Source organism: Simochromis diagramma, unplaced genomic scaffold (genome assembly GCF_900408965.1).
Source record: "Simochromis diagramma unplaced genomic scaffold, fSimDia1.1 OVJJ01000438.1, whole genome shotgun sequence".
In the NCBI taxonomy this organism is placed as follows: domain Eukaryota; kingdom Metazoa; phylum Chordata; class Actinopteri; order Cichliformes; family Cichlidae; genus Simochromis; species Simochromis diagramma.
In genome coordinates, this window is record NW_024387263.1 from 171,203 (window position 1) to 194,802 (window position 23,600).

Consider the following 23,600-nt stretch of genomic DNA (forward strand, 5'->3'; position numbering starts at 1 on the left):
TGAGCCTGGTAGATATATGGAGACTTCTTCATCCTCAAGAAAGAGATTATACTTTTTTTTTCGCATCCTCACTCAACCTACTCCAGGATAGACTATTTCTTGGTGTCCCGTTCTCTGGTAAGTCAAACTATTGGGTCCTCTATTGGTAATATTGCTGTTTCGGATCATGCTCCCATTGACCTTGTTCTTTCTGGTAGTGATAATATTAAACCGTCACCTAGGTGGCGTTTGAATAACTCATTATTGAAGAATAAGGGTCATTGTGAATGTATAAGGGAAATGATAAAGGAGTTTTGGTTGCACAATGAGGGCTCTATTGACGACGTTGGAATGACCTGGGACGCTTTTAAGGCCTATTTGAGGGGGCGCCTTATCCAGTATTGCTCCTTGATTAAAAAAGCTGAGAGGGACAAGCTGATGAAGCTGGAACAGGATATCAAGGAGCTTGAAAAACAACACATGCTGCACCCAGAGAGGGATTTATGGAACAAATTAATTAAATTTAAATTTGAGATGAATAGTATACTGGAGAAAAAAGAAGAATATGCAATGTTTTGTCTAAATCAGAAGTATTTTGAACAAGGGGAGAGAACAGGTAAAATGTTGGCACACAGGGTTAAGCAGATAAAATCTAGCAACCTTATACCATCTATTTTTGTTCCTAGTAATAATAATAAGTTGACCACCAGTAAAAAATAAATTAATGATACTTTTACTAAATTTTATCAGGAGCTTTACACCTCTAATGGATTGGTGGAGGAACAGAGGCAGATTTCTTCTGTTCTATTAAAATTCCCAGCCTGTATGAAGATCAAAGAACTGTATTAGAAGGTAAGATTACACTAATTGAAGTTAAGCAGGCAATTGGCAGTCTTAGATTGGGCAAATCTCCAGGCAACGATGGATTTCCATCAGATTTTTATAAGGTGTTCGTGGGCGAATTAGCTCCAAGACTACTGTCGGTATATCAAAATGCGTTTCAAAGAGGGAGACTACCATTTAGTATGCGATCGGCAGTGATCACGTTATTACATAAAAAAGGGAAAGACCCACAGTATTGTGGGAATTATTGCCCAATTTCATTAATTAATGTGGACGAAAAAATTATTTCTAAGATACTAGCTTTTAGGCTTGAGAAAGTTCTTCCGTATTTGGTGCATAGGGATCAGGTCGGTTTTGTGAAAAACAGAAGTTCTGCAGATAATCTACGTAGGTTATTGCACATATTCTGGAAGAGCAGGACTAATTTAGACCCTGTCGTCGCGTTCTCCTTAGATGCAGAGAAGGCCTTCGATAAAGTTGAGTATTCCTTTCTGTTTTATACGTTGAAGAGATTCGGTTTTGGTCCCTTTTTTAGGCAGTGGATTCAGGTGGTATACACAGATCCAATGGCTACAGTTACTACCAATGGGATAATGTCACCCTCCTTTTCGTTAAGTCGGGGTACTAGACAAGGTTCACCCTTATCACCTCTCATTTTCGCCCTGTTTTTGGAGCCTTTGGCTATTGCATTACGTGAATGTAAGAAAATCAGAGGGGTGGATATGGGTCAAGAAGAACATAAAACTTTTTTGTATGCAGATGACATTTTACTGATCTCAAGTAACCCAGAACAGGCCGTTCCTGCAATTTCCTCAATTATTGATTCCTTTTCTGTAATCTCTGGCTACACCATAAATTGGTCTAAGTCGGAAGTTATGCCCATTTCTAAATTGTGTCCGCCAGTTATGAGGAGCTCATGGCATTTCAAGTGGATGCCCGAGGGTTTGACTTACTTAGGGATTAAACTGACCCCTGGTTTAGACAACATAATGCAAGTAAACATCTCCCCAGTGATTCAAAACATTCGTCCGCTGTTGCAGAATTGGGTTAAAATAAATCTGTCCCTTTTGGGCAGAATTAATTTGGTGGCACCGCATGGGCAGGGGCGGAATGCAGCCTCTTTGGTCTTCGGTTCCGACCCTTTGACGAGGGTAGGAGCTATAGACATGGTTCCAGGAAAGGGGTGAGACTAGGCTACACCAGGCTTGTCACAATACGTTAGACCGTACGTAACTAGAACTAGCAGCGGGGGTTAAATCCGAGCTAGTCGCCACGTGAGTCAGCTCGTCGTGACACGTTAGCTGCACTCCGTTAGCCAATGTCGTTAGCAACTTAATGTTAACCGAACAGGTCGACTAACAAGCTAATGCTAGTGAGACACTAATAAGTTAATGCTAGCCGGACACTGAAAGAACAGCTCGCTGGAACGCGTTAGCCCAAGTTACACAATGTTGGCTACTTCTCTAACTAAAACCAGGAACCACTGGAACAGCTCGCATGACGTGATTGCTGCTCCACAGTGTAACTATAAGTACACTTCTTCTGAAGGACCTACTCAGCACAATCCAAACTGGAACCGGAAAAACTGCGTTCGGCGACGTACTCCTACACGGGATGCCTGAGAACTGTTAAGCAGCTAATCAAGTTATCCTGGACGTGCTGAGGGAGTTCAAAGTAGTTGCTCATGGGAAGAAAGCGAGAAGGAGTTAGGAGGGGCTGGTCGTCCGTGTTAGAATGAGGGAGTGGAGCCCTGAGCACGGCTTGACTGGTCTGTCGTAGACAGACGTGTTGTCATCCGGTTGTTCAGTCTGACGTCACTAGCCATGTCTGGACCTAAACTCCGCTGCAGGTCCATATATCAAACGATCACTGTGGCATTACTGAGAGTTGAAAAACTGCCTAAAGTCTTTCATCTTTAATAAAATGATCAGCGTTCTGCTCTACCAGGTGTAACAACTGAGTTTAACATCCAGGCATCCATGAAAACGGAATTTATGACATTTAATGGAGTTAGAAGTTAGCAGGGAGTTAGCTCGCTAGCTTCTATCTAAATACAATATAGCATGTCCTGACTGCGGGGTTTTGGAAACAAATTAAAACGTACAGCTCTGTTATCACTTCCAGCATAAATGAAGACAGAAAACTAAAAAGCAGTGACATTTGTAGGGTTACTGAAGTTGGGCTAGCTGGTATATAATGATGTGCTACATGACCGCTAGCGACACAGCTATGTTAGCATAATATAAACAAGCTAACTTTTTTTCCACTCGATAAAAGTTAACGTGAGTGTTCTCGGTGGTCAGGAACAAATGTAATCGCATGGCAGGATGCTGTAAAAGGACCAAACTTCAGCCAGGAGAACAACTGAGATAATCCATCCACAATACGAGGTTAGTCATTCATATACTGCTGCATGGGCTGGGCTGTAGTTACATCCTAAGGTTTTAAAAACTGAGCTTAAATAAATGATTAGCGGTAATAAAAGCCGAGGGAGGTCAACAGGGATCACTGACTGTTTTAGGAGCTTTTTGAGATCAAATAGAAGAAAATACATAACATTAAACATGTTAACAACACAAAAGCCATATTAAACGCAGACTACTTCAGGCCCGGAAGTAGGATTCGTCGTGTCATCACTGAACAACCGGATTGGAGCTTCCATAGATGGTCACGCCGAGGCGATTCCCATAGTGAAACACAGAGCGAAGTTAGAAAAGAACTTGCGCACGTCATTGAGCTGACGGTACTGTGGGAGGAAGCAATTGAGGAAGCATTTGAGCGTAAGAAGCTGCGGTATGCCAACTTGGCAGCTGAGGCAGAGGACAGAGGCTGGAAGATCAAGGTGCACCCGGTGGAAGTGGGGTGCAGGGGCTTTGTTGCCAATACAACAGCAAAACTGCTAAGAGAGGGTTGAGGGGGCCTTCTTGGATGAGGGTGTCTAGTGATAATGGGCGAAACACCTGATGAATTCAAGGTCCACTACTGACAATGTGTCAAATTTTAATATGATAAGCTAGATCAGATCTCTAATCCCTAAACCTAACCAAGGAAAAAATGGCAGATTAGCCTGGGTAAAAGACTGAAAGTTGAGGCACACAACGATGTGTGCCGCTGGTAAAGTTTCTGGGCTGCCTTTCCTCACAATAGCCATCCCTCAAGATTATCTCCATTTAAAGTAATGCATTATCAGGGATTGCAACATCTAGTCCTTTTACTGAATGAATTATTTTGGGTTTTTTTTCAGAAGTTGAACATGATAAATCCTCTGCAACACTGTACACGATTATTTTAAATAAATAACAGATACATATAATAAACTAAAATCTTAATTCTGACTTAGCAGCTTCAAGTATCACAGAACAACATAAAAAACTGGAAAACTAAATTATGTCAGTACAGTACAAGATAATCAGTACAAGAAAAGTTCAATGTAAATAAGGAAGAACATTATAAAAACTGAGTTGTGGTCCATTTTTTCCCCAAGGTGAACAAAGGGCACATGAAGTCCTGACTGTCTCAATGAAACAGACAGTGAGATTCATTTATGATCAAATGTGCGACTCATTTGACCACCAGTCTGATGTGGTAGTAAACACAGCCGTTCAGCCTTCTCTCCACACTCAGCATGCAGCTGGGATAAGCCATAAGAGAAATATTTATGGCCATGGAGTTGGTCATGTCTTGGCATCACATCTTGTTCTGGTGTTACCTTTCTTTGTGGGAAGATGTTTTTGACAATTTACAGCACATGCTGCTCTGCTTTGTTATCAGACTTTGTACAGCCATGTTCATTATCACGCAAACATCAGGATCGGAAAATAAACATATTTAAGGAAACTTACTTTCAGTCATGAACTTAACACTCGTAGCATCACCGTGAAGGATGGCAACCAGGAACACAGCTTACGTGATGAGGTAAAATCGAACTAACATGGAAAAACAATCTCCCCTAACAGCGCGGTACCCCATACTTCTGCATAAGTCTTTTCCTACAACTCCACCCCACACAAGGGCCCTTTCTCAATTCTAAGTACGCGACTCCGTACTCACGTTCTCGGCGAGACCGGACTTGCCAAGAACGCACGGGAGTACGGACTTGGCGAGAACGCGAGTACAGACTCGCAATTTGTTGGAACAATTGGAACACCAGCGTACTTGATGTCAAAGGTCCAGAGTTTTTACTGCCGTCCCGTCTTAATTTAACTGTCATTAATATGTTATGAAGCTTAACTTTAATCTCAGCCAAACTGACTTACTCAGGAACAAATAAAACACTGAAATAAACCAAACATTAACATTTAGATGTTATCTAAGTGACTTATATATCATGTTTAACCTCAGTAACAAAATGTCTCTATAAATTAAAATAGTGTACACCCATATGGAAAAGATATATAAAAATCTTATAAAGTTTGTACAGTGGGGCAAAAAAGTATTTAGTCAGCCACCGATTGTGCAAGTTCCCCCACCTAAAATGATGACAGAGGTCAGTAATTTGCACCAGAGGTACACTTCAACTGTGAGAGACAGAATGTGAAAAAAAAATCCATGAATCCACATGGTAGGATTTGTAAAGAATTTATTCGTAAATCAGGGTGGAAAATAAGTATTTGGTCAATAACAAAAATACAACTCAATACTTTGTAACATAACCTTTGTTGGCAATAACAGAGGTCAAACATTTACTATAGGTCTTTACCAGGTTTGCACACACAGTAGCTGGTATTTTGGCCCATTCCTCCATGCAGATCTTCTCGAGAGCAGTGATGTTTTGGGGCTGTCGCCGAGCAACACGGACTTTCAACTCCCGCCACAGATTTTCTATGGGGTTGAGGTCTGGAGACTGGCTAGGCCACTCCAGGACTTTCAAATGCTTCTTACGGAGCCACTCCTTTGTTGCCCGGGCGGTGTGTTTTGGATCATTGTCACGTTGGAAGACCCAGCCTCGTTACTATTACGTTACTTTTCCTGGTGTCCTTCGAAAGCTCTTTGGTCTTGGCCATGGCGGAGTTTGGAGTCTGACTGTTTGAGGCTGTGGACAGGTGTCTTTTATACAGATGATGAGTTCAAACAGGTGCCATTCATACAGGTAACGAGTGGGGGACAGAAAAGCTTCTTACAGAAGACGTTACAGGTCTGTGAGAGCCAGAGATTTTCCTTGTTTGAGGTGACCAAATACTTATTTTCCACCCTGATTTACGAATAAATTCTTTACAAATCCTACCATGTGAATTCATGGATTTTTTTTTCACATTCTGTCTCTCACAGTTGAAGTGTACCTCTGGTGCAAATTACTGACCTCTGTCATCATTTTAAGTGGGGGAACTTGCACAATCGGTGGCTGACTAAATACTTTTTTGCCCCACTGTATCTGTCTTGTGTGAAACTTGTATGAAAAGCATATAAGAGTGAAAACAGATATAAGATCCCTTGAAAAATTATATAAATGAACCTTGTATGTTTTGGATACTTACTAAAACAATATATGAAAGTAATGAGAAAGTGGCCACTTTCACGAGTAAATCATATAAGTTTTTACTATTTCTTTTCCATATGGGCATGTATCCCTTAATAAAAAACAACTGCATGCTGTGATCATGGGAATACTGCTGATGCAGAAAGGCACTGGCCCAACTGAAGAAAGAGTGAGAGCTGTGGTGGAAGCCCGAGAACTGAAAAATGCTACTGAGGTGAGAAGCTTTCTTGGATTGGTAGGCTTCAGCAGCAGGTTCATACCACAGTTTGCTACACTCTCTGAACCGCTTAGACGTTTAACTCAAAAAGAGAACAAAAGCAAGCATTTGAAAGACTAAAGACTGAGTTAGCCAGAGCAGGTACCCTAGCCTATTTTGACAAAGAAGCCCCAACCAGAGTCATAGCAGATGCAAGCCCTGTAGGCTTGGACGCAGTGCTAATGCAAATACAGAACGAAGAAGAGGTACCAGTGTGCTACGTAAGCCGGAGTTTAACAGACTGTGAGCGAAGATATTCTCAAACAAAAAGAGAAGCACTGGTATGGGCATGTGAGAGACTACATCCATATGTGTATGGCAGGAAGTTTGACCTCATCACAGACCACAAGCCATTAGAGGTCATATACAGCCAAAGATCTAAACCTTGTGCACGCATGGGTTCTCAGACTGCAACCATATGACTTTAAAGTAGTGCACATTGCAGGAAAACAAAACATTGCAGATTCACTGTCAAGACTGCTGTCTGACACCACGTCAAAAGAGGTACACAAGCTTGAATCTGAAGAATATGTGAGATTTGTAGCTGTTAATGCTACTCCAAAAGCACTCACAACATGAGAGGTTGAAGAAGCCTCTGCTACAGAATCAGAATTAACAGAAGTGCGAAGAGCTATTGAAAATGGACACTTTGAAAAATGGAAAACATGTGCACCCATTGCAAATGAACTGTGCGTCATCGGCTACATAGTTTTGCGGGGGAACTCGCATTGTATTGCCAGAAAACCTCAGAGCTCAAGCACTTTCACTAGATCATGAAAGACATTTAGGAATTGTTGGAACCAAACAGCATCTGAGAACAAAAGTTTGGTGGCCAGGGATGGACAAAGCTGCAGAAAGATTTTGTAAATCTTGTCACGGATGTCAAATAGTAGCCAGACCAGATGCTCCTGAACCACTGAGAAACACACTTTTACCGGATGCACCTTGGCAGGATGTGGCGGTAGATTTACTGGGACCGCTATCTTCGAGCCACTCAATACTTGTACTGATAGATTACTACAGTTGGTATTATGAGTATGATGTAATGACGTCTACGACTGCTGAAAAAGTCATTGACTCTATTGACTGTATATTTAGCAGACATGGGCTACCAGTTACCATCAAATCTGATAACGGCTCACAGTTCAAATCTGAGTTATTCAGAGAATACTGTGAAACTAATGGAATCAAACATATAAGAACTACACCAAAATGGGCTCAAGCAAATGGAGAAGTGAAACATCAAAATGCATCATTGATGAAAAGAATCAGGATCGCACAAGCCGAAGGACTTGACTGGAAGCGAGAGCTAAGAAAATATGTGACAGTTTATCGCAACATTGAACATCCAACCACAGGGAAAAGTCCCGCAGAACTCCTGTTTAACCACAAAATGAGAGGAAAGTTACCGAACATCAGTGAGTCAAAAACAGTGGAGTTGGACGTGTGTGACAGAGACGCTGAACAGAAAGGAAAATCAAAGATTTCTGCTGATGAATGAAGGGGAGCTGAGTATTCAAAAGTTGACATGGGAGACACAGTGCTGGTTCAACAAGACAAAGTGGAAAAGTTTACAACACCATTCAATGCAACGCCACACAGAGTTGTAAGCAGAACTGGAAACCAAGTCATTATTGAATCACCAACAGGAGCTCATTATCGCCGTAATACGACACATGTGAAGAAATATGAGACACATGAGACTAGAGAAGGACATTACGAACAGTGTTGGGAAGGTTACTTTTAAAATGTATTCCGCTACAGATTACAGAATACATGCCCCAAAATGTATTTTGTAACATATTCCGTTACGTTACTCAATGACAGTAACGTAACGGAATACTTTGGATTACCTAATATATTATCATGCTTTTTACAACTACATGAATGTAGTATTGCTGTGTGAATTATGACTTTTACTGAAGGTTACTCGCCATACCAATACCGACTAGATGTTTAAATCTTAATATAAATGAGTAACAGTAGGTGGACATTAGGTAAGGCTGCACTTTTTGCAGCGATCTCGTATAGAAAACTATCCCACGCGTATATAAAACAGGTCCGCGGCTCAAAACCGTAGGAAAGGGACCTCTGGCTAATACGTCGGGTTCGTGTCAGGCTCGTAGCCGAAAACTATCTTTACTTTGTTGTCTGGGTCAACTTTGCTAGCGAGAGACAGAGAGAGGCGTTGAAAGGCTGCTCCAACGGAACTTATTGTTTCGGAGAAAAACACGAAAACAGTGTACAGTCGTGTTAATAGGAAAATTGTACTTAGTAGTCAGTATAATCTTTTAATGATATAAGTTTGCATATGGTAGAATGCTGCATGTAATCATTTGTGTGTAGAAGTACAGTGGGGCAAAAAAGTATTTAGTCAGCCACCGATTGTGCAAGTTCCCCCACTTAAAATGATGACAGAGGTCAGTAATTTGCACCAGAGGTACACTTCAACTGTGAGAGACAGAATGTGAAAAAAAAATCCATGAATTCACATGGTAGGATTTGTAAAGAATTTATTCGTAAATTAGGGTGGAAAATAAGTATTTGGTCACCTCAAACAAGGAAAATCTCTGGCTCTCACAGACCTGTAACGTCTTCTGTAAGAAGCTTTTCTGTCCCCCACTCGTTACCTGTATGAATGGCACCTGTTTGAACTCATCATCTGCATAAAAGACACCTGTCCACAGCCTCAAACAGTCAGACTCCAAACTCCGCCATGGCCAAGACCAAAGAGCTTTCGAAGGACACCAGGAAAAGTATTGTAGACCTGCACCAGACTGGGAAGAGTGAATCTACAATAGGCAAGCAGCTTGGTGTGAAAAAATCAACTGTGGGAGCAATCATCAGAAAATGGAAGACATACAAGACCACTGATAATCTCCCTCGATCTGGGGCTCCACGCAAGATCTCATCCCGTGGGGTCAAAATGATCATGAGAACGGTGAGCAAAGATCCCAGAACCACACGGGGGGACCTGGTGAATGACCTGCAGAGAGCTGGGACCAAAGTAACAAAGGTCACCATCAGTAACACACTACAACGGCAGGGAATCAAATCCCGCAGTGCCAGACGTGTTCCGCTGCTGAAGCCAGTGCATGTCCAGGCCCGTCTGAAGTTTGCCAGAGAGCACATGGATGATACAGCAGAGGATTGGGAGAATGTCATGTGGTCAGATGAAACCAAAGTAGAACTTTTTGGTATAAACTCAACTCGTCGTGTTTGGAGGACGAAGAATACTGAGTTGCATCCCAAGAACACCATACCTACTGTGAAGCATGGGGGTGGAAACATCATGCTATGGGGCTGTTTTTCTGCCAAGGGGACAGGACGACTGATCCGTGTTAAGGACAGAATGAATGGGGCCATGTATCGTGAGATTTTGAGCCAAAACCTCCTTCCATCAGTGAGAACTTTGAAGATGAAACGAGGTTGGGTCTTCCAACATGACAATGATCCAAAACACACCGCCCGGGCAACAAAGGAGTGGCTCCATAAGAAGCATTTGAAAGTCCTGGAGTGGCCTAGCCAGTCTCCAGACCTCAACCCCATAGAAAATCTGTGGCAGGAGTTGAAAGTCCGTGTTGCTCGGCGACAGCCCCAAAACATCACTGCTCTCGAGAAGATCTGCATGGAGGAATGGGCCAAAATACCAGCTACTGTGTGTGCAAACCTGGTAAAGACCTATAGTAAACGTTTGACCTCTGTTATTGCCAACAAAGGTCATGTTACAAAGTATTGAGTTGTATTTTTGTTATTGACCAAATACTTATTTTCCACCCTGATTTACGAATAAATTCTTTACAAATCCTACCATGTGGATTCATGGATTTTTTTTTCACATTCTGTCTCTCACAGTTGAAGTGTACCTCTGGTGCAAATTACTGACCTCTGTCATCATTTTAAGTGGGGGAACTTGCACAATCGGTGGCTGACTAAATACTTTTTTGCCCCACTGTATATAGTTGGTGGCATATTGAAAGAATGTCTCATCCTAGGAGGTCTGTAACATTCTAGGGTGTTCACCCCCACATCCTAGGAGCATGAGAGAGGTCGTACCTTGTCTTATTGTTTTACGGTAGGATTAACGTAGCTATGTCAGTTTTAGTTTAAGTGCTTTTTTACATATAGATGAACTGTTGGATTTTCCAGACCAGCAGGTTAAGGGAAGTCGTTTATGGGGCCACACTCTGACCCCACACACGCACACACACACACCTCCACATTCCAATGTAAGGAGCAAACGCTCACTGAAGTATAAATAAAGATCGGGGCAGTTTCTCAGTGCGAGCCTCAGTGCTGGAGGCTGCCCTTGCTAGCAAGAAGTTCGGTGTGTTTCTCTTCTCTGACTCTTTACTGAAGAAGTGTTTTAGAGTATATTTCTTAACAAGTCGAGTCTTAATAGCTTACTTACAACTGGGCTTGTCAGGCACTGTTTTTGGCTGCACTGGTTATTTTTATATTTGCATGCTTCCAGCTCCCGTTTCTGCTCGGTGACAGCTCTTTCCTTTCCTTTTTCTCCCTCCCTCGCTCACATAATGGCAGTCCATTCTCCCTGCAGCACAGACTACACTGTCCATGAACCTACATTCTTTAGGGCTATGCCTGTAACACTCTGCCTATTGCCTTCATATTAAATCATTTTCGTGAATATTAAAAAAAAAAAAAGATTTCTTCACATCATTATGCGGGCCGCAAGTAGAGGTGACATGGGCTGCGAGATTGAGACACAGGTATTAGAGCCTCTTAATGCGTGTTTTGTTTGGGGTGTGGAAACCAAAAATAGAGAGGGCATAGCCGAACATACAAAACAAGAAAATACTGCCGTGCAATCCCTTTAAGCAAGAGAAAGACCATGCTTTATGTCCTGATTTAATTCAGAGTGTTCTGCCTAATTCAGTAATAAAGTGGGCACACAACAGGTGAGATGTTAGAATGCTGTTAGAACTCAGTGATGCTGCTCGGTTTGCAGTCCTGAACATCACAGCACAAGCAGGATTCACTGCACTGTTAATGTTAGCTATGTTATATTGCTGCCTCTGTTCGGTGGTGTCGAGCCAAACGGACTTTAACGTATGTTTGAACGAGCTGACGGTTCACTCGTTAAGCTGAAAGAAAGATGCTTTAATCACAGCAGTCACACATGTGTCCACTGCACCATCTGGAACTCTTCTTGTTTACACTCGTAATAACACAAACACTAAATCCTGCTTCTCTTGTGCTGTTTTGTAGCAGTGTGTACACCTGAGACTGTCACCTGTCTGTCTGTCCTGCAATCTCTCTCTGTTTCTTTCTCTCTGATTGTGGAATAAAAGTATGAACATGTATTTATAAGTTACACTTGTGTTTGAATCCTGCAGCTTATCACACATTTGATTTCCATGTGTGACGACTGCAAGTGTCCAGAGTGAGGACAGACTGAGGGACCCACTGCTGCACATCATCTGTGAGGCTTTGCACCCCTGATGATCCACCAGGACAATCTCAGCAGTGTGTGAGGAAGAGGAGGAGGAAGAGCCAGCAGCAGCTGACAGATGGAGAGAATAGACAGACTGTTCCCTGTTTGTGAAGGACTGCTAGGAAAGTTTAACATAACTGTCTGTGCTGAATCAGTCTTATTAGGTAATGTTCAAATAATGTGATCATCCCAGTGTTTCCAGTGTGGGAGGAAGTACTCAGGGCCTTCAAGCTACACACTATGAAAGGCAGCAACAAGTTTAATATTCAGAAACCTAAAGTATGTATCAGCAGCAGAATGGAGCTAAAAATAAATGTTTGTTTCAGTTCTATGAAGCTTTGAGTATTTTGGATCAGTAGCTGCTGTGTTTGTTGCATCATATTGCTGTAACTGTTTATATGCTTTATATATTCTGAGCTAAGTTGATCTATAGTGTTACATCATATTCTATAAGGATGTTATGTGTTTGTTTACTTCCTGCCCAGTTTGACCCATTTAGCAGAAGTCAGCCTGTTTAAGGCTCTGATATCTATTCTGTGTGACTGAAAGCAGTTATGACATGGTCTGATTTTCTCACCCGATATGACAATTTAATATATCAGTCTACTCTTCATTCTATCAGAACCAGTTATCACAGCTTGTACATTTTCTTTTTACATATATATGTAAGGATTGAGCCAAATGTAATAATGCCAACATATTAAACGAACAGTATTTGTCTCTTATATTTAATACATTTATATATACACTGTCAAAGATACTTGTCTTTGAGTGAAGATTTAAGTTGATAGGAAATATAAATGACTGCAACTTGAATCTTTGACACAGAGTTCAAGCTCACTGCTGTAATATATCATAATAATCTGACAATAAATATAATATTGGCCATATTATATTTACATTACCAAAGTGAGATGACTTTAGTCTCATGAACAACATTAGTTAATTGCTAGTTATATTGCTATATAACTAATCTTGAAATGACTGTTCAGTACAGAAATGAAACCCAAGAATAATGTTTTACAGTCCCGTGGTCTCAGCCTCAGATACTCAACTAATCAAAGTGATGTCATAAAAAAAAATGAATGAACAAAAAAAGTCTAAGGAGCTTGGAAAGAAAAGCGTCTGGACTTCTTTGAGTTGCTTGAAGACGTTTCACCTCTCATCCGAGAAGCTTCTTCAGTTCTAAGGGTCAAATGGTGGAGAGTCCCAGATATAAACCCAGTGGGAGCTTCCCCCCAAAGAGGGACAAAGGACCCCCTGATGATCCTCTACCTAATCACATGAGCCAAAATGAGAAAACGGGTGTGGGTCCCAATCAGCCAGGGTTTCGGGTGAGCTCATTGTGAAACCTGGCCCCACCCTATCATGTGATGTCCTGAGGTCAGATGACCCAAGATGTGAGTGGGCGTTAAGGCCACTCCGGTCTTTTCAGACCGGAATCTCACTGAACCCGAAAAGAAAGTGTTAGCCAAAGGACTCAAATTTGCCATTTCTCCGCAACAGTTGCCCATAGTGGACCTCATCACAGCCACAGAAACCGTCATACTGATTAATAAATTATCACAGACAGAAGCAGAGCAAATCAGGATGAAAGTCTCAGCCACCCTCTCCAGTGCCAAAGTCCCTCCGTCTAACCTCACATTACAAGAAAAGAACCCTGGTCCTAAACACAACAGATTACCACACAAAGATCACTACTCTCCTCAGTGACAACAATACCTACAAAGCCTTAAAGCGAGACCCCACAAGCAGCTACAAAAAGAAAGTTATAGCTTGCCTTCAAGACCTTGAAAGGGACAAAAACATTGACCGCCTTACATATCACCGCCTTTACCCAGGGGATGCCATACCCTGCATTTACGGACTTCCTAAGATCCACAAGGAAGCTGTCCCACTCAGACCCATTGTCAGTAGCATAAACTCAGCCACTTACAACATCTCGAAACACTTTGCTACTGTCCTAGCACCTCTTGTGGGGAACACCCCACATCACATCAAGAACTCCACCGACTTCACCGACAAGGTCCAGAAACTTACCCTGGACCCAGATGAAACCATGGTGTCCTTTGATGTAGTCTCCCTCTTCGCTTGCATACCCACCACGGAGGCCATGGAGACTGTCAGAAAACGACTACAAGAAGACAGCTCCTTGGAGGACAGGACCAACTTCACACCCGATCAGACCTGCACACTGTTAGACCTCTGCCTCACCACAACATACTTCAAATACAACGAAGGCTTCTACAGACAAAAACATGGCTGTGCCATGGGCTCCCCCGTGTCACCTATTGTAGCCAACCTTTACATGGAAGAAGTGGAAAGGAAGGCTCTTGGCTCTTTCAAAGGAAGAGTACCCAGCCACTGGTACAGATATGTAGACGACACCTGGGTCAAAATCAAGACACAAGAAGTGGAATCCTTCACTGCGCACATTAACGCTCTGGATAAAAACATCAAGTTCACCAGGGAAGACACAAAGGACAACTGTTTGCCTTTCCTGGACCGCGCTGTGCACATTGAAGAGAACGGCAAACTCAACATCGAAGTTTACCAGAAGCCCACACACATGGACCAGTACCTCCTGTTTGACTCCCATCACCCTCTGGAACACAAACCTGGGGTAATTAGGACCCTACACCACCGGGCAGAACATGTTCCCTCTAAGCCTGAAGGAAAAAAGAAGGAACACACACATGTAAAGGAAGCACTTAAAACATGTGGTTATCCTAACTGGCCGTTTATAAAGTCAGCAAAGAGGCACAGAAAAGAAGCTCAGACACCAGCGAGGGAGGATAGGAAGGACAGACGCAACAACATTGTCCTCCCCTATGTAGCCAGTGTATCGAAACTCAGGAGGGTTTTCTCCAAGCACAACATCCTTCATCCTACTTCAGACCCAGCAACACGCTCAGACAGAAACTGGTTCATCCGAAAGACAAAACGCCAAAACACAAACTTAACAATGTGCTGTATGCTGTACAGTGCAGCGAGGAATGCCCAGACCTCTACATCGAAGAGACTAAACGGCAACTTCACAAGTGCATGGCACAACATAGAAGAGCCACCTCCACAGGAAAAGACTCAGCAGTTCATCTGCATCTAAAGGTCAAAGGTCACTCTTTCGAGGATGCCAATGTTCACATTTTGGACAGAGAGGACAGATGGTTTGAAAGAGGAATGAAAGAAGCATCTATGTCCACTGTGAGCGACCATCTTTGAACAGAGGCGGTGGTTTACGACACCAACTATCTGCCATCTATAATCCAGTTTTGAGTTCCCTTCCCAGACGCCTTAACGCCCACTCACATCCTGGGCCATCTAACCTCAGGAAATCACATGATAGGGTGGGGCCAGGTTTCACAATGAGCTCACCTGAAACTCTGGCTGATTGTGACCCACACCCGTTTTCTCATTTTGGCTCATGTGATTAGGTAGAGGATCATCAGGGGGTCCTTTGTCCCTCTTTGGGGGGAAACTCCCACTGGGTTTAAATCTGGGACTCTCCACCATTTGACCTTAGAACTGAAGAAGCTTCTCGGATGAGAGGTGAAACGTCTTCAAGCAACTCAAAGAAGTCCAGGCGCTTTTCTTTCCAAGCTCCTTAGACTACGATGACCTGGATGACTGAGAACCTTCACAGACATAATGAACAAAAAAAATTTTTTTCTTTCAAACAATGCTGTATGGAACGTTTCTGAGATGACAAAGTTGACTTTGACTTTTCTCGCGGTTAGTATCATGGTTGCTAAGCAACCTGAGCAGCAGGTGGGGGAGCAGATTGAAGGTTGCTGATGCTAACAGACTAAATAAACTGATCTGCAAGGCCAACACTGTTGTGGGGATGGAGCTGGACTCTCTTAGGGTAGTGATGGAGAGGCGAATGTTGTCCAAGACAAGGACAATCATGGATAATGCCTCCCACCCACTCCATGACATGCTGGCTAGCCACAGGAGCACGTTCGGTGAGAGACTGAGATTACCAAGAAGCACCACTAAATGACACAGGAAATCATTCCTGCCTGTGGCCATCTCCCTCTACAACTCCACCTAACACACTGTATACTGCTGTAGCTACACCTTTTGTTGCGCATGTTCTTCTTTCTTTTTCAGATGTTTATTAGAAAGGGATATATATATATATATATATATCGTGCTTTTTCTTACTTCTTGTATAGGTATTCTGGTTCTGATTTTTCCAAGTCCATATCAAGTTCCCCTCCACCATTCCTATATGTCCTTATGACATGTTTTGGACTTTTTAAACATACAGTCGTCTCTGTCCCCTCGCCAATTACCAGATTGTCTTTAAAGTCGAATTTTTTCCAGGACTTCATGTTCTTCCTAACTGATCTCCTCACTGTGCTGGTTCCTAATGTTAATACATTTTGTTTGTTTACCTTGCTAACTGCCAACCTGTGAATGACAGCAAACAAATGATGTAATGTATGAATCAAAATGAGGATTCTGGACTTTACCTTGGGGTGCCAAGTCCCTCTTCTCTGTGGACACAAAAAGGTAGAAAAGGTTCTTATTATAAAAGTGTAGCAGACAAAGATGCATAAATATCAGAAAACATAATGAAGAGAAAACTGAGACTAAAACAAACTGTGTAAAACGGTGAAATAATGACCAAAATATAAATTTATCAATAAATACACAAGGAAATTATGTTGAAGGCTCATAAAAGATATAATAAAACAAGAAACTATGACAACCATGAAAAGTAAATTTAGTGGAATTAACAACAAACTGCATGCTGAAAATATTAGCAAATCCCATTTTCATGATTTATTTAGATATTATTCTCTTTAATGTTAAACTCCTGCAAATACATATGTGAGAAGGCCAGCCACAAAAATCACACCAGCTTTTTCTAAATCCTTTACAGGATATTTGTATGAAGTTCATGAGATTATTGTGGGTGTGTGAGTCATTTCAGTCTTTCAGAGACTTTTCTCTGTCATGTCCCTTCATACTACCTCACTCCTGTTCTTATAGCTGCAACAGTTGTCAAGCGAGGGGGTGCTCGGAGAGATTGAGGTCCCCCAGCTTACCTCAGTTTACCAGTTTATCTATATATGCATTCACTAATACTAAATCATTTTTATTCTTGATCAAAGATTTAAAAGTATAAGCCTGATTAATATGATAAATGAGACATTTGTTTGAGTTAAGAAAGTTATTTTAATGTTTAGATTGTGTGTGCAAGATCTAGAGTGTGATTAAAGTGGTGGGTGGGTTCTTTTACATTTTGAGAGAAGCCAATTGAGTCTAATAACAGATTAAATGCCATGTTGAGGCTGTCATTTTTAGCATCTACATGGATGTTAAAATCACCACAATAATTATTTTATCTGAGCTCAGAACTAAATCAGATAAAAAGTCTGAGAAATCAGACAGAAACTCTGTGTAAGGCCCAGGTGGACGATAGATGATAACAAGTAAGACTGGTTTCTGAGGCTAAGCATCAGGCTTTCAAATGAATTAAAAGTCTGTCTGGGTCTTTCGTTGATTAATAGGCTGGCGTGTAAAATTGCTGCCACACCGCCCCCTCGGCCTGTGCTTCGAGATTTCTAGTAGTTAGAATGACTCGGGGGTGTTGATTCATTAAACTAACATAATCATCCTGCTGCAACCAGGTTTCTGTAAGGCAGAGTAAATCAATTTGTTGATCAATTATTAAGTCATGTACTAACAGAGACTTGGAGGAGAGAGACCTAATGTTTAATAATCCAATACGATTTTTAGTTTGTCTTTTCTTTTGTATTTTTGTCTGTTTAGGAGCTGACACAGTCTCTAAGGGGATGGGGCTTTGGAGGGATAAGAGGAGGAGAGAAGCTGCAGAGAGGCGTGTAAGACTGCAACATTTTTATATATATTTACATTTTTTATCTTTTATATTTGGTGCTATTTTTGTGTTATTTCATATTCTTTGGGTTGCAGCAACATGTTGGGTTAATCTCAGCTTTGGATTTAGGGACCACAACAGACTTTTTAAAAGAGTTTGATGATTTGCTATCAGAAAACTTCCAAAGAGAAGGGAAATGACTCCTTAATGAGACAGAGCTCAGATGTGTAATGGGTGTCATCTTACTTTTTAGTTTCTGCTCTCAAACATTTGCTACAAGACATAAAAAAGTAATTTAATCAGACCATGTGTTACACTGATATAATAGCAGTGTATAATGAAATCTGTAAGAAGACTTATATAAAAACAAAATCTGCTTTTGTTTTATCAAAGACCTTTTCTTTTTTCACCTGAGAAACATTTTACAGACATTTGACTGCATGTCTTTATGATTTAATTATTTAACATTTTGTTTCCTTGGAAACATTCTTTGCATTCAGTCTGAGCATGTATTAACATTTTTGAAAAGCAATAATTATTGGAATCGTCTAATGACTAAAATGCCACTCACTATTCAAATGTATATAGATTTTCTTCTGTGACTGATGCCAGATGTCCTTTTGTGTGGCAACGCAGCAATAGTTGTCATCCTTTTTCACAGTAGTGCTGACAGTGATGTAGAAGCGATCTCCTATTTTAGAGACATGTGGGTCATCAGAAGGAATGGTCTGATTGTTACTGTCCCACCACTCGACCGTAGGTCTGGGGGACCCACTTTGAACATCACACTGAAGCAGTGCCCAGTCATCTGTTTGATTAAGAATTGTGACAGAAGGTTGTGCTGCACCTGTGAACACATGATAGACAGATTATCATGTGACAGTAACAATGACAGTCAGTTATTTTACCTACTCTGAATGCACATGTATTTGAGCATAAAGAACAGTTGTTCCACCTTAACTGTACCTAACAGCACAGTTTTGATAGGTAGAGATTCAATTTGAGAGTTTTCACTCTATACATTACTTGTGACTCCAATTTAGACATTTGTCCAAGCGTTATATAGAAACATGATAAAGTGCCATTAATTAAAACAAATTTATTTTTAACATCAAAAAACTACTAATTTAATTTGGATAAATAAATATGTAAACAACTGTAGATGTTACAGAAAATACCAATATCAAAAACTGCAATTTTGAATATAAAAATATATTTTAATGCAGACTTTTGGACGTTACTGTAAATTTGAACCAAGACACTGAGAGGGATGAGATATATGGGCATATGTAGGTCATGCGATAGTTTTCTATTTGGATGAACAGCTATGTGCAATTAAGATAATATCTTGATCAATAATATATTCACAGTTAATGAACTGATTATGAATTAAATAATCCTTAATATTTACAAAGCACACAAATAAAAAAAAAACGTTTGTTCGGACTGTTTATAAAGATAATCTGCAGATATTTTATATGGTTCTAACCATAAGATGGTAAAAGTATTGTTCAGTATTTACCTATCAGTTCATATATACACACAAGGACGTAAAGATTAGTGACGTAACTAAGAGGACTCACCATTAATTCGGACCTTTAATACGGGCTCTGAAAAGGAAGAAACACACACATGTTAGAGGTGATTGTGTTATCATCAACTTGGCAGTTAAATAAAACTAGAGAAAAGAAACCCAGACATGTTAACTTGCTATATTAGACAGTTCAGTTTTTATAATCCTAAACTAAAAGAGAAGGCACAGTCACAGATTAAATAAATGTCCTGATACATTTAAACAAGAGGCTGGTTTATGGTCATGAATGTGTCATAATCACACAGTCAGAAAACACTTTGAACAGTTGTGTGTCTGATATTTCAGAAGAAATGAACAATTATTTATTTTATTTTGTTTACTAAAGACTCCATGGACACCTCAGATTTCTGATAAGTAGACAGGCGCAGGACCAGCATGCACATGGAAGGTCTCAGTTTTGTTCACTGAATATTAATGCAGGTGTGCTGTAGGGATGAGGCCCTGCCAGATGTGCATGCTGACCGTTTCATCTGTAAATAATCAGCTGGTTTATAACAGCACTCACCAACAACAAGCTCAATGCGGAATGTTCTGATTTCTGGCTTCAGTTTTGGAAATTTACATAAATAGGTTCCGTTGTCCTCCAACCTAGTTTTTTTTATTCTTATAGACGCGTTGCCATGCTTTAACTCTTCTGGAAAATGTGAGACTCGATCTTTGAACTCCTCATCTTGACCTGAGAGGCCATAATTGTAATATTTGCCATCATCATACAGGAACACATTCTTTTGTGGAACTGTTCCTTCTATCTTCCAGTCAAACAGCATTGACTCAATGTTCTCATTGGTGCTGAGGGAACAGGGTAAAATGACACCATCATCTTCTTTCACCGTCACTCTGGTCACAGGTGTCCCTGAAAGACAAAACATGAATTAAACAGTGATGAGGATAGAAGGAAAAGTCAGATATGAGGCAGGGGCAGCCAATCAGAAGAAAGTTCACCCTTAATTTTTATCAGTCATGATCATTCTTTTTACCCTTACAAAACATACATTTTTAGTTTACTTCCTCTTCATATTTTTCTGTTGTCATCACAGTCCCACCTACAGCCCCACAGTTTGTATGACTGGTTTAAATGGAGGCTGAAGGAGCTGAAGAGCTTGTTTCAGAGAGGGTGAGCTCAGAGGCTGCACCAAGGCCCAGACTGAGATAAACAAGGATTATTGTGAACTGTGAATCATGCTAAACCGTTCCAGTCGTGTCCAAGAATAAAATATGGAGCCGGAAATGAGTATAATAGCTCACCTTTACTTCATGTACTACATTTCTGTTTTCAGAAGTCAGAGGGTGAGGTCCATTAAAGAGGACTCTCTCTGAATATTGATTTTTGCTAATATCCACATGAGCTGCTCCTCCATCCTACCAACACACAGCTCCACCTCAGTAACAATCACACTGTGACCAAACTGTATTTATTTTTTCTGTAAACAAAAATATCAGATCATTCATGATTAATTTTCTAATCTAAAAAATTCTGATTCCTCAGCTTTACAACTGTAATAATGATCTACAGCAGTTTGTCAGCTGACAGCAGCCCTGACATATCTGTGAGTTACTGCTTATTTTTCTCTGCTCTGACTTTCTTTCTTACTGTTTTTGACTACGATCCCAAAGTTCAGTATGAATGTGACCTCTCCATCTTCCTGATTTGTTTTTGGAGTGGATTCATGAAGATCACTCTTCAGACAATCTGCTGGGATTTACTCTGTACTCATATTGGCAGTTTTTAGTATGTGACTGCAGCATTTGTGTTGTTGTTGGACTTCTGATCTGCCTCTACATTAGCGAAAAAACAATTAATATAGGTTTAAGTTTAGTAATTTAGGACCTTTACCAACACAATGTACCGCAGTTAAATGTCACATTCTCTCTTTATTTCTTTCACCTACACACACTGTCAAAGGTAATATGATAATGAAGCATTAACACAAAAAAGGAAGTCAGAGGAAGGAAAAAGAGGTTGGTCGCTCAGCCTCCGCTGAATACAAAAGGAGAGACAGTAAACTGGAAGCTATATCATAACTTCACTTTACAGGCTGAATCATAGTTCTGAATTAAACATCCTTCTGTGATGTGTGCATTTTATTTCATTTGTGTTTTTGTGTCTTTCTGTTGTGATCCCACTTAGAACGGGATGTTTTTTGTGAGTCTGCTCTTGGTATGTTTTATGCGCATGCAGTACTTTTACCGAATATTCTGTATAGCATTTCCTACTGTTTTGGATTGTTGCACCAATAATAAACATAGATGTGTATATTTCTCCACTAATTTTGATTAAATATTTTAATCATTTGACAGCCATAAATGCTACGCTTTTCATTCAGGGATGACAGTTTTTGGACAGCACCATGGACAATAACCACAGTCAGAGGTAGGCATTACATCATGAATGCATATTTTCAGTGATAAGAATGTTTCAGTCCTTTGCGAAAACACATAGTACACAAACATCTGAAATTCATCTTTCAGGCATACTTACATAATTTAAAATGCTGCTAGGGACTCTATAAGACACTGAAAAATCAGTGTTGCATCGTCGAGGTCAGAAGACAAAGAGTGAGGTCCATTACAGAAGACTCTCTGCATATTTATTTCTGCTAATATGAGTGCATTCACTTGCTGTGGTTATTTTACACAAATGACAGATCAATTTCAGGAAGTACAGGAAATATATTTCCCAGTATTCCTCTCTGCCAACAAAACACTGCAGAAAAAACTCTATTTTAATGAGTGCACTGGGAAGCACTGAGGAAATATTTTAAGAGCTAAAGTTCAGATCATAAATGTGTACTTCATAAAATGTATGCCTTCACACAATATAACAATGACTTTAATATATAATGGAACTCTTATAATAGTTCCACTTTACCATGACTCTAGTAATATGAGTATATTGTGCAGATAGAAAATATAGAAAATATCCTTTGATAGTCATTTGCTGAAGGAGATGAAACTTTTCTTGCTTTTGTTTACAGTTATTTTTTAATCACATATCTAAACCATTCAACACAAAGTTACAACGCTGTTACTCGTTGTTGTTGCTATTCACGGTGCAGCAGTATTTCTCAATTTTTATCAAACACTACTTCTACATTAAATTTTGTTCTAGAAGCAGCACATAGGGAGCATAGGAAGGTCAGTTGCGTTAAGACATTTAATTGGCCAATCAAGAGTCACTATCGAAAGTGCCGAAGTCAGTGGTGGAAGAGCCGGCTCGCAGCGGCGCAGTAGCCAGAAATGCACCTGAAGCTTTACATATACAGGAAGACCAAAGAGTTAAAAACAAATTAGGGTTTTTTATGATTCAGAATATTGAAACCAAGAACAATGAAATATTGTAGTTTGCTGCATGATTTAAGAAGGCGATAAGCACACCACGAAGAAGTCCACAATCAAACACACACACACGTGCAGCGCAGTAACAAACACGCGGCTCCTTCACATTAAAACTCCTCCAAATGGAATCATAAGTATTTGACCATAAAGAACAAAGAGAATAGTTTCGTTTCATTGTTGAAGATGCTGCACATTAATCTGCCGTCTTATTATTTTATTCTAAAACGCGGCTGCGTAAAAAGCTGATGTCACAGGTGTACATGCCGCAGTCATCCACCCACTAAAGCAGCAGCCTGAGCAGCGTTAAAGCTCCATCCGCTCCTGTGAAACGTGACAGCGCCTGCACACATGATCAGTCTAAATCAACGAGTTTCTTACCGGATTCAGCAGCAAACGTCAGTCCGGATAAATTCAGGAAACAGAAGCTCAGAATCAGAAGTGGTGGAAGCTCCATGTCTGCAGAAACCCTCAAACGTTCAGACGTTACAGGATCTCTTTAATAAAAAGGAGCTCGGAGCCACTCCTCGCAGCGCACTGACGCGCTCCAAAACACTTTGACTTTCTATTCTCTTAAAGCAGTAAACCATAACTGCACTTCCGGTGGCTTTGTGACAGACATAGAGAAAGGCTGACGGGAGAAAGATTCATGAAGGACATGACCTGTTTCCTGGGTGCTGCATCTGACCTGCAATAATGAGAATGAGGGGAGAAAAGAAAAGAAAAATAAATGCTCATGGCTTCCATTTTGGATTTAAATCAAATCTTAACTTCGACCCATCCTCTTCTGCTTATACTTGTCAGGGTCACAGG

At 40.7% G+C, this 23,600-nt stretch overlaps 1 protein-coding gene across 6 annotated transcripts in view; it reads right to left on the reverse strand.

Moving 5' to 3' along the window:
* Positions 1-23,383, reverse strand: part of LOC120715379 (V-set domain-containing T-cell activation inhibitor 1-like) — a 37,720-nt gene extending 14,337 nt beyond the window's left edge. For 4 of the 6 annotated variants that reach the window (XM_040002358.1, XM_040002361.1, XM_040002359.1 and 1 more), the window contains exons 1-5: positions 23,169-23,383; positions 19,960-20,307; positions 19,444-19,470; positions 18,432-18,707; positions 16,488-16,511 (exon numbers count right to left, since the gene is read on the reverse strand). In XM_040002358.1, the coding sequence (XP_039858292.1) occupies positions 16,488-16,511; positions 18,432-18,707; positions 19,444-19,470; positions 19,960-20,307; positions 23,169-23,244 (751 nt within the window). In that variant the 5' untranslated portion in view covers positions 23,245-23,383. The remainder of the gene's footprint in view (positions 1-16,487; positions 16,512-18,431; positions 18,708-19,443; positions 19,471-19,959; positions 20,308-23,168) is intronic. The other 2 variants (XM_040002357.1, XM_040002362.1) reach the window with 2 other exon arrangements.
* Positions 23,384-23,600: the final 217 nt, after the last annotated feature.